This window comes from Hetaerina americana, unplaced genomic scaffold (genome assembly GCF_022747635.1).
Source record: "Hetaerina americana unplaced genomic scaffold, ioHetAmer1.1.p SCAF_12, whole genome shotgun sequence".
NCBI classification, from domain to species: Eukaryota; Metazoa; Arthropoda; class Insecta; order Odonata; family Calopterygidae; genus Hetaerina; species Hetaerina americana.
Genome location: NW_027286292.1, coordinates 14430278 through 14449915, shown reverse-complemented (window position 1 = coordinate 14449915; position 19638 = coordinate 14430278). Strand labels below are relative to the sequence as shown.

Genomic DNA, 19638 nt, shown 5'->3' with positions numbered 1-19638 from the left:
TGAATAAAATGGATTGCCATCCATTGTGGGTTGAGTGCACATCTTTGGGTACGTACTTTGCTTTCTTGCTAAGACAGCAAGCAACATCGCTCCTAGAGTCCTTGAAGCTACTTGATTGAATGAATCCGGGCTCTCTTCTCGCATCACAATGGATGAGCAAGGGCATTATAGAGGGTCCTGGAACTGGAAATACGACCTCAACACTTTTTGCCTCAAATTCACCCTAAATAATTTTGAATACTTTTCAGTGCCTTTTCAATGACCATAGGGTGCAAGATGCATGAGGGATCATCGTTTTTGCTACTCAGGTCCGAGAGTTGAGTTAAATACCGTTCCAACTATGTGCTAATTGTATTATTGATTATCGTGCTTAGCATTTCCTGTAGAAGCGCAAATTCTTTGATTATTCCTCCGTGCTTTACGAATGGATTTCCACAAAGTATCGGCCTCAACCATCTCTCAAATATGTGCTTATTTACTAATTTCGCATAAACCTAGGATTGAAATATTTTTAGGGGTCACATAATATAATAATTAATAAAAGATCCGGACAATTTCCATGCTATAGCATTAAAAGTCAAAAAGAACTGATACGAAATTGGAAATGTGTGCAAAATTTAGACTTGAAATGCCATAAAATCTTAATAACGTAACATCATTCGTCATTGCAATAAGACACGTTCCATTTTATCATCGCTTTTCGTATTTATTAAGTCATTGTCCAGTTAATTGGGAGCAATACCTATTATTTAATACGCAATTAATGGAAATATTAAGAAGTAGTCTTATATTGATCAAAAAGGGTGTTTACTGAAGAGGTAAAAATTTCATTAAAAATTGTGAAAAATAACACTTTTCCTTTTAAAGATAAAATCGAGCAATTTATTTTGCTAATGTTAAAATTAATCAAACATAGACTCGCACATAACCTTTAAACAAAAACATCCGGACCGATTGTATTCGTTTGTATTTTAGTCAATTCTCAAAACCTTAGTAGTAACAAACGACTCTACCAAAATATTGTGTGACCAGTGCGCCGTTGACCTTTCTGTCTTGTAGACTTGATTGGTTAACCCATATAGAATATGAGTTTTTAATTCAGTTGAAAAGTGATAGTTGATAAGTTCCATCAAGAGGAACTTGAAACCATAACCATAGATATCATGAATTCAATAGGGAAAAATGAAAGTATTTAAATGCATGCTTTTATATCTCCCACACATGCCATTTATCTCCGTTTGTTTACCGTTGTAGCGCGAAAGAAATGATTATGCCGGATGTGAGAATGGTTGGGATCACTTGCGCCGGAAAAATGTAATGGGATGGAGAAAATTAAGGAGAAGACGGGTTCGAAATTTGTCTTCGGTCTCCATCGCAATTCCCGTGACCACGATTAGAGCTAATTATGTACCACATTTTTATCCACACGAATCCCCGTGAGTAGTCATATGGCTTGTGGTATATGGAGTTCCCCATATAGATACCACCCATGAAAATATTGTGAGAGAAGTCTGTAAGCCGGAGACTTTTTTGAGAGCGTTTCCCTCTTTAAACGTTACTGTCTTGACTTGGGAAAAAGAAAAATTCTATACTATATTTGATCGACAGTTTATCTCCGTGCCGTGTTGTACATATTGTCCGACTCGTGAATGCGATGCGGGATTTAGATTACTTTCTCGTTGTCTCCGATGAAACCGTCTTCTCAATTGAGATCTTAAGAAGAGGTGTAATCCGACGCCAAATTTCCGTGAGCTTCCCATCAGCATGCCGTAAATATTTATAGGGTTGTCGAAATTGGGGCGAGGATAGGTTTGATTAGTGACAATAATTTCATTCTGCAGCCTAACAAGCAACGAGTACGTTTTGAAAAGCGAAATTGGGACACTCCTTATTGCTTTGAGTGAATTTTTGAAGAGAAAAAATTATATAAATGTGCTCACATCTTAGTAGATTAGGAAGTTGATGTCTATCACTACCTATTTGATTCGGTAGGATTGGTTATGTAGTCTCACGTTTTCTCAAAATAAACACCTTATTCGTGTACTCTTACGTAGCACATCGTAAAAATACGTACGTACGCAACATCGTAAAATTACTTACCTAACATTCTGTTTCAATTATGACTTTCCCATGTAAATCTAGAAAAGAGCGCCACCAATTTTAGTCAATACAACTTCTGAAGACTGAGGGAGAATGTAGTACTCATTTAGGCGCTTTAAATATACCTCTAGCACGTTCCGCCTTTGATAATATTTCAGTCCCAACAGAAAGATGAAGGAAGGAAAAATCGGACGGGAAACCTAATCTAATCATCTCATCATAGAGTTAAGAAGGTAAAATAACTAAATTTGCTGTCGAAATAATCCTTCCTTGTAATTCAGGTGACGAAATAATAACGGAAACGAAAATTTTTAATCGGACCAGTTCCTCCATAACCGTTTGTTTTCATTAAAAGCAAAGCAACACTTTCACTCTTCCCATTACGTCATTGCTAGAACCCTTTATCACTTTTGTCCGCGATATATAAATTAATTTAGATTCTTATTATTGTAGTCGCAACGCGCAAGCCTAACTATACAAACAAATGAATTTTTAATAATATACTCTGCGGAGAGGAAAAAAAAATTTCGTAAATTTTGAAAACTAAATTCTGGTGAAGTGGAAATACATATATGTTATCAACACTAACGTAGAAGTAATGGCGCAAAATTTCCAGGTGGGTACCCAAGTATTTGAAGAATTAAGACTAATTAAGTATTTTAGTTCTCCATCTCTCCCGCAATCTAGGTCGTACTCTGTGGATTTAATTGTTCTATCCGACGACTTACAGGGACTTATATACTTATTATTAATTGCCTTAATAACATTTGGTTTAACCGGGCTCATTACTGATTTATTGAAATTGTTACAATATTAATACATTTAGAACAACAGCTAGTTCGCATCTTCCTCTTCAACGTCTGTGGGGTAGTCGATGGAAAACCATCACCTCGATGAAATTTTGTTTATGCACGAGCCTGATGATAAAACTATGGAGGATATAAATAATTAAATACAGTTTTTGTATGTATTTTCTATCTTCATGAATGATACGGACGCGCAAGGTTGTGTTCGACAACAAACACTTCCGGGTGGTGACGTGTAGTTTGGGATCGGCGGAGAGGCGAAGAGAACTGAAGTTACCCAATATGTAGAAAAAGCGACTACTGGAACTCCCTATACTCATCTCAAAACCTAAAATCCAATAATTTAGAATTGATGCGCGTGCATAAAAGGATGGCGTATACAATCTTTTGCTTTTATAATGACACATTGGTAACCGATGAATGACGGCACCCGTGAAACGACCTTCCGTTCACGTCGTTAAACCGTGGATGCTGTTCCGTGTTCGCACATGTAACCAATTAATGTTGGGCAAAGAGTTCCTCTTTTCTGGGATGAAAAACTCCTTGCTTTCTTCTCCATTAATTCTTTAAACTTAATTAATTTTGTGTAGATTGTATTTGTGACATAATTATCCAAACTTCCCGCGCAAAACAAATTGTACACATATTATGATATGTACACAAGAATGTAGATTTAATGAGACAATCATGACATAAGGGAAATCGCACAACTTGACTATAATTTATTCATGTATGTGACCGAGAGCTCTCCGTTTATGCCATCTGCTGATAAAATATCTGTAAGAGATTCAAATAGAGTACAAACAATTTATGATTCTTGAACAATCACCATAGCAATAAAACTTATTCACAAAATTACGTAAGACCAAATATTTAGAAATTCAACTGCAGTTTCAAAACCAACTCAAAATGATCAGGCTAGTGGGTGATTTTCGGCAATATAAAATATTGATAAAGGGTCTTGGAGATCATTTAACAAAATACTTGGACCCGGTTGACTGTCATTTAAATTCGAGCTCAAATTCCAAGTTCTAGAAATTTACAAGGAGATTTAAAATAGTTATTATTTGGACGTGGTTGAATAAATGTCCTTCCGTGTTCATATATATATATATATATATATATATATATATATATATATATATATATATATATATATATATACATATCTTTGGTAATTTTAAACAAGAAGGGAAATATTGTTAGAGATCTAGCAAGGATGAAACCACAAAATAATTATTCAAAAACTAAATATACAGCTCGCGAGTATATGTGATTCAATGAAGAAGATATTGTCTGTGGAGGCAAAAAAGCCTTCGACTTTCCACAAGTACTTGGATTTGAACGGATGCGCCTGTAATTCGTGATCGAGTGGCTGATAAACCGAAGGTGTGTCGTGCGTGCATGGACCCGCGCGCTTCTTTACCGAGGGAGCCGGAAGGCACGAGCATCTTCTTACCGCCCCCAACCTCGAGAGTGAGCCACTCACATTCAGTGAGAGAGAGAGACTGACCCCGCGTCTCTAGGGAGTGGAGGTGGAGGTCCACGGTGGGCCCTCGTTTGCCGGAAGGAGGGACGCTTCGGGGGACGACGTCGAGGAGAAGCGGGTCAGAAGGATCAAACAAGTTTGTGCGAATATGTCGTCGGGGGTCACGAGAAGAATGCGTGCGTCCGCCAGCAAACTACCCTCTTCACACCTTATCGATCCCCCCTTCCGCCGTGGAGGAGGGGGGGCATTGCCCCGCTGACACGAAGCGCGCAAGGGCCTTTGTTGGGGGGCACGGGACGGGGTGGCGGGTGGAAAGGCGGCCTCTCTCGTGCACACACGCTCACAAACACGCATATATACACACACACCACTACCTCCCCCACCAGCGCTATCCGAGACCCTCACCCCGAGCGGGCCATCCGAGGCGCCTCCACCACGTGACCGCCCGCCCCTTCCCTCCTCCGCCGCCTCTTGCCCCCGACTATCGATCGGGGCGCGGTCGACGTGAGCGCCCCCACCACCCGATCCTCACCCTCCTCGCCGGCGGTCCACGGGGGGGGAGAAGGGGGGGCGCGACGGTCGCCCGCCTGGGCGCCCTCGCCGCGACCCCTCTCCCTTCTGACGGGCCGGAACGGGCGCACCCCCCCCCTCATGAATCTCGGGAGACGCCGCTCCTCCCGCCTCCGTGGACCGTCGGGGTCATGTGATGGGAAGGGGTTGGAGGCACCCTGGATCTGTGGCGTCGTCGTCCGCCGCTGTGACCCCAAGGGTGGGGGGTGGGGACTGGTAAGGAAGGGTTTGCTGTCGCGGGTGCCCCCCTTGTAATCACGGTTGCTGTTTTATCGTGAATTTCGGGCTACTTGCGGGTGATTGCAGCGAATAATATATTAGTCTATGGTCATGCATCGTGAAAAAATTATTTCCGCCGCGGTAGGACAAATAAAAAAGAATAAAATTTAAAATAAAATATAATGAAGATTGCCATCCATACTGACTCAAAAAAACACTATATTAACTAACGCTTTTCGGTACTTATGTTTTCAAAAAGGGTGTTCCCTGAATGAAAAACTTCAAGACAACCTCACGGAAGGTGCAAAACAAAGAAAACCTACAGTCACTTTCCCTTACGCGCCCTATTCCCGGTAACACATATTCTTGGAATCTCTGGCGACTCCACATTCCACTCCACTCAACATCCCTCCGATCCTCCGAAGACACCAATGACCGCTCCCTTCCTCTCGCTTCCTTCCTCCCGCACCCTGCCTCCCGCACCATGCTCTATGCACTTTGGCCTCCATTCGGAAAGACCGGCCTGAGGCGGCAGCTACTTCTGGGAGGCCGTCCGCAAGGGAGGAGGTCACTCCCCGGGGGGATCTTAGGTGCAAGCGCAGTGGGCCGGCCTCCTCGCCGCGGTGGGCACGATGGCGAGTCACGACAACCAAAAGAACTCAAACTCCGTTTCGAGTTTCACGGGTGCAGGAAGGAAAGCGCGGGAGGGAGGGCGCAGCGGGAATTGAGAAATGGGGCCGCGTTTACCTGCACTTCCCGAAGTAGGAGGGTCCATGTTCGGCTCACGACACACTCACGACGATCACCCTCGCGCCGTCCTTCACGACGCCAAACCTCATGTTCCTCATGGACGAAAGGCGCCCCAGCCACTGACACACCCACGGCACGGAACCGGGCGCACGACCGCCCCGCCAACAGCCGGCGCCACCGTCGACGGCCACAAATGGCGGCCAGCCGTCAGATGGGGACACCGGCCGCGGTCTCCGCGGCGGGTGGGAGGAGGGTGGGGGTAGGCCCTGAGGAGGGGTTAGAGGTGGGACGTCCCACTCTCCCAACCGACTTCTTGCACTCGACCTCCCCCCCTCCGCGCGAGACACCCACCCCCGCGGCAAGGATTCACTGATCGCGGCGGAGATAATGAATGACTCTCGAGATCATCGATTGTGTGCGAGAGGTGGCCAAACATTTACCGGGCTGGGCCGCACCTCCAAAGACAGTGCGTCCCCCAACACGCACACTAACCTCTTCCTTTCTTTTTAATTCACGGGGCCACGAGTCGTAAATGCGGCAAGCGCAAATTCAATCAAGCTAAAAGATAGTCTTTTGTTCTCAGGAAAGGAGGGTGGACGTTGAAAAAAACTCAGCAGTTAATTATGAGAATATGTGATAGCACCGAGTAACCCTTTGAAGGGAAAGGTTGGTACATCAGGGACCGGGTTCGGTCGACCATCTCCGGTCTACAGTAATCACGTCCTTCCCATTAATCCACCCAGGGGGTACAGTAATTATACTTAATGTTTTCCCTGTGTTTCTAGACGCTTTATTTTCAGTGGCATTTCCTTCCCTCAATACCACGAATTCTGTCTCTGCCAATTTCCCAACTGTGCTCCAAGATGATCCAAGTGTCTAGTCATACAGGGTTCGTCCGGAAAATAAGTGTACTGAGCTCAGGAAAAAAAAATTTATTACACTTTTACATATCTTAAGCTAATATTCCTCAAAATAGGGCCCTTGTGAGTCGATACACTTGTTCAAGCGGCGTTCCCATTCCTGGAACGCTCCCGCGAAGGCATCATCGGGAACCTCTCGAAGACTCGTCGTCGACGTCTTCTCTGCCCTCCACGAACATCTTGTGCCACCGAAAGATCATGTTTCTGGACATGGCTGACTCCCCGTAAGCCTGGTTAATCATACCGACAGTTTCGGTAGACGATTTCCCAAGCTTTACCGCAAATTTGATGGAATAACGCTGCTCCAAAAACTTCGGCATCGCGTTCCGTGACGTGGGTCGAGCGTGGAGGTTCGCGTTAACAGAGCTCCTCACTACACCACAGCTCAGAGCCGACTGCCTTTTTCAGCGTCGCTTGCCAACATACCCCCCTCCAATCGCAGCCCGTCAGAGCGGTGCTGGGCGCGCCTGGAGCGGCGCGCCCAGCCCAGGAGTCAGTACACTTATTTTCCGGACGAACCCTGTATCTGGTCGTGATTTATGACTGTTTGGTCGAAATTTTCGAACCGCTAGGTCATTCACCTCATTGCTTACATTTTCTGTGGCAGCGGTGAGGTACTGGAGCTTATAAGGATAATATGACATCGGCGAAACTGTCAATTCTCGTAATTATTGAAATAACAAAGTATAAAATAAAAATAAACGAGAAATTCCTATATTGGATAATCCTCCATGGTTTTCTTAGTTACGATTTATTATGATGTTCTCATATGATAGCACCATAATTTGAAATCTCGGGAGCATTGCAAAATTGAACTTCTCTATACAATCCTTTTAGCATAAATATTCTTTCTAAGATTCACCGAAGGTTATTGATCAATCTAATGGCACAAAATCTTTGAAGAAAAACAAAAATATTTAAACAAATGAACTTGTGAAGAAAATTTTATCATGAGTTTGCATTGAAAATTTCTTCCACTGCTTTCTTCCAGGGAATCATAATACGATGAAACGAGTGACACTGTACATTACCCGAATTATTCATGCGTAATCATTGGAGGCAAGCATTTTTACAACAACTCGGCAGCATAAAGAACAATTTGATGAAGCGCTTTCCGAAAATTGCAAGAATCGTCGAGGTATCACGTTATAGTCCGAACGAGGAGTGTTAGTGTGACGAAACGTGGCGTTGGGAGGCAGAGACGGCTCGTTGTGCCATCGTGATGAAACATCAAAATTGGGCAACGCGTTCTTTTTCCTTTCACCGACTATTAGGAAGGCTCAGGGTCGGCCAATGCTACGCACTGTCAGAACATGTTTTGAAAGTGGTGAAAAAAGGCGAGGAGAGATTGGAAGTAGTCGGTTTTGAATTGAAAGACATGTGGTGGTGACGGCGGACGGTGCAGCATCCCAAATCGGGGCAAGGTTGACCACGCAAGACGGGAGTGCGTGCCTGGTGGCAGAGAAAACCCGCAGATGGATGGATTCTCGAAGGGAGACGGCTCGGCCAAGTAAGCAGGCCGAATGTAATTCACAAATGAGTTTCATTTCACCATGTTTCACTGGGTCCTCTCCGATAGCTTCATTGTTACTCAGCAATATTAACAAGTTTCGCTTTAAGGCTCCAAAAGTATTTTTTCCACTCGATCTTTCAAAATTTACCCTTTCTCACTCTTAACTACGACATATCCAAGGGGTCCACGAAGGGAAAATTTCATGTGTACAATATTCGTGAGTTAATCAATTAAAAATAGTTCAACAAGAGTCCACCCCTAATATAATCCGTGATTGTAAATTAATGGAATTGTTCGGCAGAAGTAACTTAAGGCTTTAAGTTCGTATAAGGCTTTAAGTATACGTTTCTAGGAATCTATATATATATATATATATATATATATATATATATATATATATATATATATATATATATATATATATATATATATATATATATATATATATAATGGGACGGCCTTCTCCGAGGCCTTCTTCATGTAAGACAGTCTTCAGTAAGACAGTCAGACAGTGAGTCTTACTTAAAGAAGGCCTCGGAGAAGGCCGAAAGCTCAAACATTTTACCGTGTGAGTGTCCTTTTAAATGTTACTCTTTTATTTGTGTTCTATTGTGCCGTCACATTATTATACTGCTCGTGTGAGTGTTTCCGTATAATCGATCGAGCTATCTTTAAAAAGTGTACTCCATATCAATTATTGCACAAAAAAGAATAGAAACAAGCATTAAAACATACTGACAATTGTACATAATGCAAATACGAAGTTATTACATCTTCAACATTTTTACGAGCAAAATATTAATTTAAAGGAAAGGGAACAAAAAGTTTTCGACTGCTGACTAAAATGATTCTCTTTCGAAATATATGAAGTAGATATCACATAAATAATTGTTCCGCAAGGAAATCTATTCCATTATCTCTCATTCTAGTTCCAATTCAAGAATAATAATGATTTGCACGCAGTTAAGAAAATATGTCAGATCGAAAGAAACTTGCATATGTTTGCGAGTGTACACGATTAAAATTGAAGACAAAGTTGGTGGAATTTACTTTTTGATTGAACGAATAATCTTTGACTTTTCGGAAGAAGTAGGCGTCCAAGGGAGCCAAATCCGTGGAATAGGGTGGATTTTCCAGCGCTCAATGGTTCAAATCTCTCCATTTTCCCATTGCCGTTACACTTTTGTGAGCAGGTGTAGTGTTCTGAAGGAAAACAGTTTTTTTCCTCTTCTAGTCGGGTCTGCTTTAACGAATTTTTGCGTCCAATTCCGTCAGAAGGTTAAATTATTACTCCCAAGATGTTGTTTTACCTATTTCAAGACAATCGATTAATAGAATTTCTTTGCTTCTCAAAAGCCGCGATGACCCGCCGATGCAAATGCCCTCCCCTCGAAAGTGGGTTGGCGATGGGAAAATTGAGGGATTTGCACTTGTCTCCGCCTTCTACGGAGCCGAAGGACCGGCCCTCCACTGTATGGATAATTGTTTCGATTCTTGTGTGTAAAGGTGAATCCATATTTCATCCATAGTCACACATCGATGCAGAATATCGCTCTTGTTTTTCGTAAAGTGCGCTAAGGACTGCTTGGAAAATATCGTCCGAATCAATTTTTGATCCACAATTGACACGCGCGGCGCCAATCTTGCGCAAAGCTTTGTTACTTGCAAGATGCAATCGAAAATGTAATTTTTTATTTTTTTTCATCAAAGAAAGTTTTCTCTGAAAGAGAGCAACTGGGAAAATTTTTCCCCTCTTCTTACATAATGTAATCGATGAGTTCTTTAGATGGCCCTGTATAATTAGCAATATCATCCACTTTCGTACGCTAATTTTCCAAAATCATATCGTGCACTTCGATAATTTCCAGTGAGGTTAAACTTTTCGGACGTCCTTTACGTGGATCGACTTGAAGGTTTTCAAGGCTACGATTAATCTCAGCCGCACATTTCATCACGGTGAAAATTGTAGGAGAAGAGATAATATGAAGACACCTCGATTGTATTTTGGTCGGCGTTAAACCTTCTTTTAAAAATATTTTTATCACTGCACGACACTGTTTTTTTTCCATTTCTAACAACACACGTACTGATTCAAACATCTGCCTACAGAGAACAGTAGAATGAAACGCAAAGTAGAATAATGAAATGAACAATAGAATCACTTGCAATGTCACCCGGCGTCCACTCACAGTTGTGCCGAAATGAAAAAATTGAACCATTCAATCTATGAGCGAGGCCGTGAATTTTTCACACCACCCTCTAATAAGAAAGCCACGCAATTAATTTTTAAACTGGACTTAGACAAAATAATGAGGCACTATAACTCTTTCTTTCATCGCGGAAGGAATTGCAGAAAATTACGAATATGAATAGGAAAAAATTGTTGATATTGGCATATCTCATGTTATGCTTGAAATGCCACATTTTTTTTATTAAGACGTAAGCACAATATTTATCTCAGCAGAGACTCCTCAATAATCACCGAAATTCTTATATAACGGAGGAGAACTCGCACAGATTTGAGCCATCCAATCAGGGTCTGCGTGTATGGTGACGACAGTTGAGCCTTATCGTCGGCGACATCCTCAACGACAGATGGGCTTCAACGACAGCGGGGCGAGCTAATTTCTGTTGTTGTCTGGCGCTGCCGGCTGGCTCCGCCTCGCCTTCCTTAAACCTCACTCTTCAACGCGTGCGCTCCCGGCGGAGCAAACAAACCATTCAGACCTCTTACCCTGTTTCTCCCGTCCCAAACAGCCTACCTTCCCCCCACGGCATCAATCCTCATGCAGGTGGGTGCGTCTGTCCATCTTGGAAGCCAGAAAAATTGATCGAGCGGGCGCCCTTGGATGCAAACATGTTGGAGTGACAGCCCACACGCTATCCACTCCGACCAACTTCATAACAGAAGGTTTAAATAATGCTCAATCCGGAAAAGATTCAGCAAATTCAGAGCCAGAAAATGGATGGAATTCAATACTTAAAATTGATTAGAGATGCGAAATGCTTGAAACGCACCAGAGGACCAAGATTGCGTACATTATGGGTGGAAAAGTAGTTCCCCTCCAAACCAAAATTAATGCTTAAAAACACTTTGCACTGAAACTGTAAAAACCACCAATTTTTATAGACACTAAGACAGCACATTGGAGGAATAAATGTAGAAATTTATCAATAGTTGAACAGTGAAGAGCAGTACAAAAAAGATAATTGAAATGGTTAGAGAAGGAATGTGGCGAAAATAAGAATCCATCAAGGAAAAGACAGAGTGATATGTTCTAAAAAATCACTAAAAGGCTGAATTTGAAACGAAAAATAGGAAGAATTGAAGTAAACTCTGAAAAATAATAAAAAAGAAGCATGATGGAAAGAATATGTGTAAGACTTATGCCGAGGGATAAAATACTGATGGGGAAAAAAAGTTAGTCCATATGTCGAGAGAAAAAGGTAAATATATTGAACATAGAACTGAAGGAGGAGATAGCAGAGGGTAAGAGTGATCCTGAGATATTAAAACCTAGATCGAAAACTCAATTGGGACAAAATAAAGGAAAAGAGATGGGAATACGTTCACTTTATATTACATTCTCTAAATTCTCAAACATAGAGGATATGGAGAAAATAAGACCAGCATTCAATGAAATACATTAATTTGGATGATAGTCAAAGTATTTTGTAAAGGAGGTTAAGTTATATTTTCCAGAAATAACAGCTCGTGTGGCTAAAGAATTTGTTAGCTCTTAATAAGTGACTACTAAAAATAATGGAAAAAGATTTAGCTGAAGAGAAAATTTACTTTAGAAGAAGAATTGCACTAGAGAAGCCAGGGGAATATTAGAAGTAATTAGAGAGCGATATTATTGACATGTACGTAGCATTTTCCGAGGCAAATGGGATTGGCTGGTGGAGATCCTCATAATTGTAGATAAAATGGACAAAAAGCTGATCAAATAATTGTGTATTGCACCAAAAGTATCTGAAAAATTAATGGGACACTCACAAAATAGGATAAGAGCATGTTAGGTTTCTGTATCTCAGAAAATTCTTATTAATGAACGAAAAACAGATTAAATGAAATAGATTGTTACATGGGAGGTATGTTAACAAACATTTTGGAGAGTAAATTGGAGACTGAAACAAGAGTAGCCATGGTGACAAAAAGCCCTCATCTAGAAGAAAACCTTTGCATGAAGCGGCCTTAAACAGGAGCTGCGGAAGAAACTGGTCGAGTTATATACATGGAGTGTTTCGATGGGTGCTTGTGGAATGTGGACTTCGGGGAAGAGAGAGAAGGGTGGGATTGAAGTCCTGGAGACATGAGTCAGGTGGAGGTAGGGGAAAAAGAATGTGTGGACAGAGAAAGAGATGAGATGGTGCTGAATGAGGCGAGAGGGATTGGAGCACTACTGAACACTACAGTAGAGAAAAGAAAACTGAATCGGCCATAATAACGGTGAAAAGGATTTTTACGAGAGCCATTGAGGGAGCAGTGAAGGAAAAAAAAGGTGAAGAAGGGGAGTGAAAATGTGAAATAGCGAGAATAGAGTAAGTAGACTGCAAGGAGACCAAGTCACAGACCTAAGTTAAGTGGAGATAACGGTGGTTCAGCTGGCAGAGACCTTCCAATCGGCAGAATAACTTATGATGTCATAGAACTAGTTCTACAGATGGGGAGTGGTTCAATTATTGTCATAAAACATAGACGCAAAGGGAAGCTAATTTGGTAGCTATACTCCCCCATTCCCACTTCACGAAAATCACGTCCACTTTATTTACGAATATCAAGGCGGCGGCAGGTATTTTTCAGTGGTATCCCTATCACTACTTGAGGTGCTTTTTGGAGATCACTTTTGAGTGAGTACGTCGTCCGTCGGATAGGACGTTCAGCTGCGGACCCCTTTGCGCCTTTCGTGAAGAGTAGGCTAATGCCGACGCCGGGTTTCTCTTCACCTTTCATCCTTTCCTATCCATTCCTTATGGCGCATGACCTCAGCTGTCGGTAGCCTCCCCTACTACTACTTTTTAATTTACAGGGTAATCGCGAAGAAATGACTAGGAGAACCATAAAAATCTTTATACAGATGTAATTTTCACTAATCATGTATGGTTTGAATGCGTAGTCGAGCGCGCGTCTTCTGATTTAAAAGAAACTCGAAGGAAAGAATGTAGAAGTATCCTCTTCACAACTATATCACTTCAACACAAAAAGGGAAAGGGTTCAGGAAATTAAGTCAGAGCATAACATAAAAATAAACAAAGAAGCGACCCGACAAGTGGCGAAAATATTTCCGGATTCCATAAGGCGCGCTTTTAGGGTGGCGAAAAATTCACTTTTAAATCTTAAAGTGTCCCTGAAATAGCATCGTACGATGGTGGCTGCTGATTTTCATTAAAATGCATTTTTATTCCTCTACAAATTGAAAGTGGCATAAGACTAACACGTGGGGATATTGCAGTGGAAAATCTGGTATAAGTCAGTGTGGTAACTCTATACCCCGAAGCTACTTCAAATTACTAACTATCTGCGTGGAAGAAATGCAGAGGTTTAACGTTGAACGGATGTTAACGGTCTTAAAGGATGACGTAATCAACAACATACGGCACACGGAGTGCGCTTTTTGAGTCAATGAGTCGATAATACAGTATCAAAATAATCGAGATATATATATATATATTATATTATATATATATATATATATATATATATATATATATATATATATATTATATATTATATTTATATATTATATATTATATTATATATATATATATTATATATTATATTTATATATTATATATATATATTATATTTTATATATATATATATATATATATATATATATATATATATATATATATATATATATATATATATATATATATATATATATATATATATATATACAAGATCGACAAAGCTTGGGCCGACATAATCATTCATTTCCCTCCGCGAAAGTTACTTTCAAACGAGAGGACGCCTTTTGCCGGCAACACCAAATTCAGCCGCTCACATATTGAATGAGGTTGGAAATATCATATTTAAGAGTCAGGATACATTTAATGTGCTCTAGTTGAGGTATAAATTTTATCAAATAACATACAGTGTAAGCACTACAACTATATTACGAATCAGGGAGGGAGGATTATTTTGCTGTTCATCGCTTGAGTTATTTCCCTTTACAAGTTCAGGATTGATTTGCTGCTACTGGAGAGATCATATGATAGATTGGAAATTTGAGACTGCAGAGCAACAAAATATTGAGGTTTTAGGTGTTAGGTAGAAGAAGGGAGTATTTAGTCATTACCTCGCTCCAATAAAGATGTTTTATTATTATTATCTTTTGATTGGAGAAGATTATGAGCACGGATACAGTTCCATTCCAAGCGCCTTCCCCGCAAAGTTAGATTAGAATAAAAATTTCTGTGCTGAACAAATGATCAAGCCTATGTTTTATCCGACCGCCTTCAATCTATTTTCTCGTGGATGATTGATAAAAGCTTCTGATTAATTACTAACATTGTACACCACGGTGCTAGTTAACCGAGACGAATGTACAACACATATCGATGCGCGATAGGAAGTTGGAGCTGAAAAGATTGCGTCTTGGTAGCTATTTTGGGAGATGATCAACTATATAATCATTTTGACTATCAGAGGCGGCTAATTAATTGAATGTAATATTTACTAGGAGAAAGATGAAATAGAAGCTAGACAAGGGACCTCGCTCGGTCCTGGGTCAGTAGGGCGTTCAGATTTGAGAATCCTATTAGACGGACGGTGTGCAGCGCGTGATGCGAGCACGTGGTGCGTAGGAATTCCTACCACTAAGAACTCTCGGCCATCGGAATTTGATACTAGGCTGATGGAATGGAAACAAATGACCTTCTCTCGCAATATTCCGGACCCTAAACGATATACAGTCATGAATTGAGCCCTTTGTCACTTGGTAAATATTTTTGCAGTGAAATCTTTGTTTGCATCCTTGACGTTCTTACATGGCAGCGGTTCAAACAACCTTCCACAATACTCCATTGACAAATTACTTCCTATTTATAATGTGTTTCAGCCAAAAGATAAATCAACAACGTGCAATGGTCTTCATGTCTTTGGGTAATGAGAAACCTCGCGACAGAAATTCTAGGTGGGTGGTTATATGACTGCGCAGTATTGACGCTGAGAATAAATACATTGGGCTCCATTTGCGTCATCAAACAGCTTTCATTTCACCTTGAATGCAAGCTTTACCTACACTGGGTCATCGCAGTACGTGAGAAAAATACCAATCTCGTAATCAATAAATGCATTGTTCCGTTGCGCTAGTCAATTCATGATTCTTATCAGCAATACGGACCCCCTACAACAAAAGTACGAGGGTTATCCGGAAAGTAGTACCCGTTCGTGCCGCATGAAGTGCTGACGACGCGAGTAGCCGCTGGACGAGGTCAGATAGCTTCAGTGGCTTGTCTGCCTTCTCTGAGCCAAGTTGCGTGACGCTAGCATTGCCTGTGTTGTTTCTGTGATTGTTTACAATGTTTAAAAAAATTGAGAACGCCGCCAGTTGTGAAGTGAGGGCAGTGATTAAATTCCTCAATGCAAGAAACGTTCGCCCATGTGATATTCATCGCCAATTAAAGGAGGTGTATGGAGACAATGTAATGGACGAGTCGTCTGTTCGGCGGTGGTGTCGCAACTTCAACATGGGGAGGGGGAACACACACGACGATGAGCGTTCGGAGAGACCGTCTGTCATTACAGACCAACTGGTGAGCTCAGTTGACGAATTCGTGAGGAACGATCGGCGCGTCACAATTGATGACATCTGTGAGCATTTTCCCAATGTTTCTCGAACAATTGTTCATGAAATTGTTAAACACCATCTGCATTATGCAAAAATTTGTGCAAGATGGGTCCCTCGCGTATCTCAATGAGCTGGCGGCGAAGGACTATGCAGCAGGAATACAGAAACTTGTCACACGTTATGACAAATGCCTTAATTTGCTTGGAGATTATGTTGAGAAGTAGTTTAAAGTATCCTCTTTCAAATAAAATTTTTTATGTTTGTTAATATTTACTTCTGTGTCTTTATTTCACGAACGGGTACTACTTTCCGGATGACCCTCGTATATATCCACGTGGTTTAAAAGTTTCCGAAAATAAGGGACTACATCTTCCTAAATTAGACCCTGCATTCTCGGACGGGACTTCGATACCTTTAGTAAATGAGTATCTGGAGCTTAAGCATACACTTCGATCACTTTTTTTAAGGACAACGTAATCGCATTTCATCTGAACTTTTGGATATGCAACCTCCCGCTATTCTGCTCCATTTCACTGCTTTTACAGTTGGAACTTAAGGTTTTGTTGCAATGACTGCCAAAGCACTTGCGTTTCCTAAAATTTATCTAGTATCGCAGGCACCCAATATTTAATGTAGAATGATAAGATGGACGGAAAACTTCATAATGCCTGAGATAATTTGAAGTCTTATGTTAGAGTTATGGTGCTTATCATATTGTGACACTCCAATAAGTACTTAACTTACAATTGTGTATACCATTGCTATTTTCAAAAATTCATCGAATAGACGGTGGTTGAGTGGTGGTCTTTTTAGCATTTCTCAAGTAGAGTTACTGTGGAAAATACTGGAAGAATCTCTGGTCATTCATCATCAGTGAGAATTTGAGCGCATAAAAATTCGAAATTTTTGGTTTCAGAGCCTTTACATTGTGATCTTCTTTTCAAACTCATATTTTTTGTGGCTAGGGATTCATGGCGGTTTTAAATCACTAAAACATTGCTCATCTGAACCAAAAATTCAAAACGGATACCATGTGAAACCTACCAAACAATAATTGCAATAGTTAACACCATTAAAACACAAATTCATTATACCCTCCTGATTACCTGCAATGTCATCGAATTTTCAGTGATCCAGACCTCTTCAATAAATGCCTGCCCTAATTCTCTTATGCCCTTCTTCTCTGCTACAAAAGAGGCTTTTTTTCAAAAAGAGTACCTCAAACGACTCCAACCATTTCAGACTCCCCTTTTATTGAAGTGGTTATGATCTATCTCCTCTACTGTAGACACTAGGCCACTTGATGTAACCAATGTACTACACATATATTAGAGTAAAAATTAATGCGCGTTATGTAATGCCCCTTCCTCGTCCGCCATTCTCTTATTTCCAAAACGCTTCCTCCCTGAGTAAAAATGCTGAGATTTTTCATTCTTTCCTCTCCCTAAACCCACAGAGTCACATTTTTGAGCGGAAACAATAAAATAGACATATATTTGGTTATATAAGGCTTTAAGGACGTGAGGATTTGAATTTCAATAAAACTCTACCCCATCTTCCCTTTCCAACATTCTCCCATCCTCTCTTCACGGACATCCAAACTGTCAAGTGTTTATCATTTTCCGTTAAAGAAGTGGATTGGCTCAGTAAAATATTCGCCAAAAAATAAAACTTTACAAATATTTGAGTTATTCTTTTGAAATTACATTTGACAGTTTTTTTAATCGACTCAATCCTACTACTTATGTGACGGACCATGTACGTAGAATTCTTCCTCCATTCCTTGATACTTTTTCGATAAGAATAATGATGGCCTTTCTTCACATCCTATCACTGATACTTTCTCATATGCTATCTCTGGACATTTTTGTGTCTTATTGGTACATTTTACTTTATCTGAAAAATTTCCAGCTTTGTAACTTTATTGTGGTTGTTGCAAAAATGTGTTCACAATGTCGCAGTGTTGAAATCTTGTCACTACTATTTCTATGGAATTTTAATTATCTCTATTAGCTTCTTCAGCACTCTGTGATTATTTAGCTATCTATTATTCCATACCAGTGCCTCTAATGGAACATTGGAAAAATAACTGCCAAAACGCGAAATATGCAGTTTAACCTCTCCTTTTCATGAAAAATCCAAGAGTACAAACATGTATCTCCGCTTCTAGTGCATTCCTGTACATCCTTTTGAAATTCAGCATCTCTTTCCATCGTTCCCTCCATTACCCTTCACACGCTTTTGGTTGACTTTCAGGGTAAAAGAATGGATCTAGATTCAGAGCCACAACACTACAGTATGTACATCATGTCAGTGAAATAAACACGAAGTTACTCGATATTAGCAAATATGAATAACACCAATAGGCTAACTGCCGCCGGCACCTACTTTATTCTCTTATTGAATCGTAGTCACTAACATTTATCTATTATCTGAACACCTTTGTTCCGAGTTCCTCTATCATAACACCTACTGCTTATCTGATCTTTAATACGATACCATCTTCAAAGGGAACTCATAGCTTTGTTGGTGTGAGGCTTGAGTAACGTGTATGCATGCTACCATGGTCCCCGTTAAGAGTTTTTGAAGTCCTCCCTTCCTCAGGGAGGACCTCAAAATAATACAGTCTGTGTAGCCGAAAATATTGGGGTGTGTCACCAACTTCTTTTGCCAACGCTATTGGGCAAGGAGTATCTGTCAATGTGAAATTTCTCATATCCTGTCTTACCTGACGTGACAGTTTGGTCTCTTGATAATTATCTTGGAGTTAGAAATATATTTTCGTCCCCGTACCATATTGAAAGTCTTAGTCTACCTTGTACTTTTCGCAATTGGATGGAATAGTTAACTGCTTTCAAGTAAAATCAGGAATCAATTTCTTTATTTTCACGAGCATATTTCATTAATTTAGTGCATCTTTGAATTTCATCTAACTTATACATAAATCCTCCCCCCTTAGCATTTGCTAAATACCCCATAAGGGTGGCTAACGCAAGAAAAGAATTTAATTTTGGAATTTTTCATTGAATCGTTGCATGGACTGTCTAATTAAACCAAATTTCTTAAACACAGAATCCGCATTTTTATAATATTTTTTACTTTTTGAGTGTTGCAAATGAGAGACGCTTCTGAGTAATTTACCCGTCTTATATTTCCTAATGTATCCTGCTAAATTTATTTATCATATTTGAAGTATATACTAATTATTGCGATTAAATAAAATAACTATGGAGCCCGATAAACGGGGAACACGGCACTTCAAATGATGTTTGACAGCTGTACGAAGTATTTCCAATAAATAATAGCTATTTATCATAAAATTAAAATAGCAATTAAGTCGAAAAACAATATATCAACTATTGTACCATTTTGGCTACAAATATATTACTTTAAAGTTGTACTTGGTTTAATATAAATGCATTACCTTTTCAGAAAAATGCAAGGAAATATTTCTTTGAAGTATCAGCCAACA

At 40.3% G+C, this 19638-nt stretch overlaps 1 protein-coding gene across 12 annotated transcripts in view; it reads right to left on the bottom strand.

Moving 5' to 3' along the window:
• Positions 1-19638, bottom strand: part of Ca-alpha1D (Ca[2+]-channel protein alpha[[1]] subunit D) — a 391248-nt gene that overhangs the window by 314281 nt on the left and 57329 nt on the right. For 11 of the 12 annotated variants that reach the window (XM_071582711.1, XM_071582713.1, XM_071582702.1 and 8 more), the window contains exon 1: positions 5932-6044. The exons of the other annotated variant lie outside the window; for it this stretch is intronic. In XM_071582711.1, the coding sequence (XP_071438812.1) occupies positions 5932-5959 (28 nt within the window). In that variant the 5' untranslated portion in view covers positions 5960-6044. Of the gene's footprint in view, positions 1-5931; positions 6045-19638 lie in introns of those variants that run through there. 12 annotated transcript variants of the gene reach the window in all.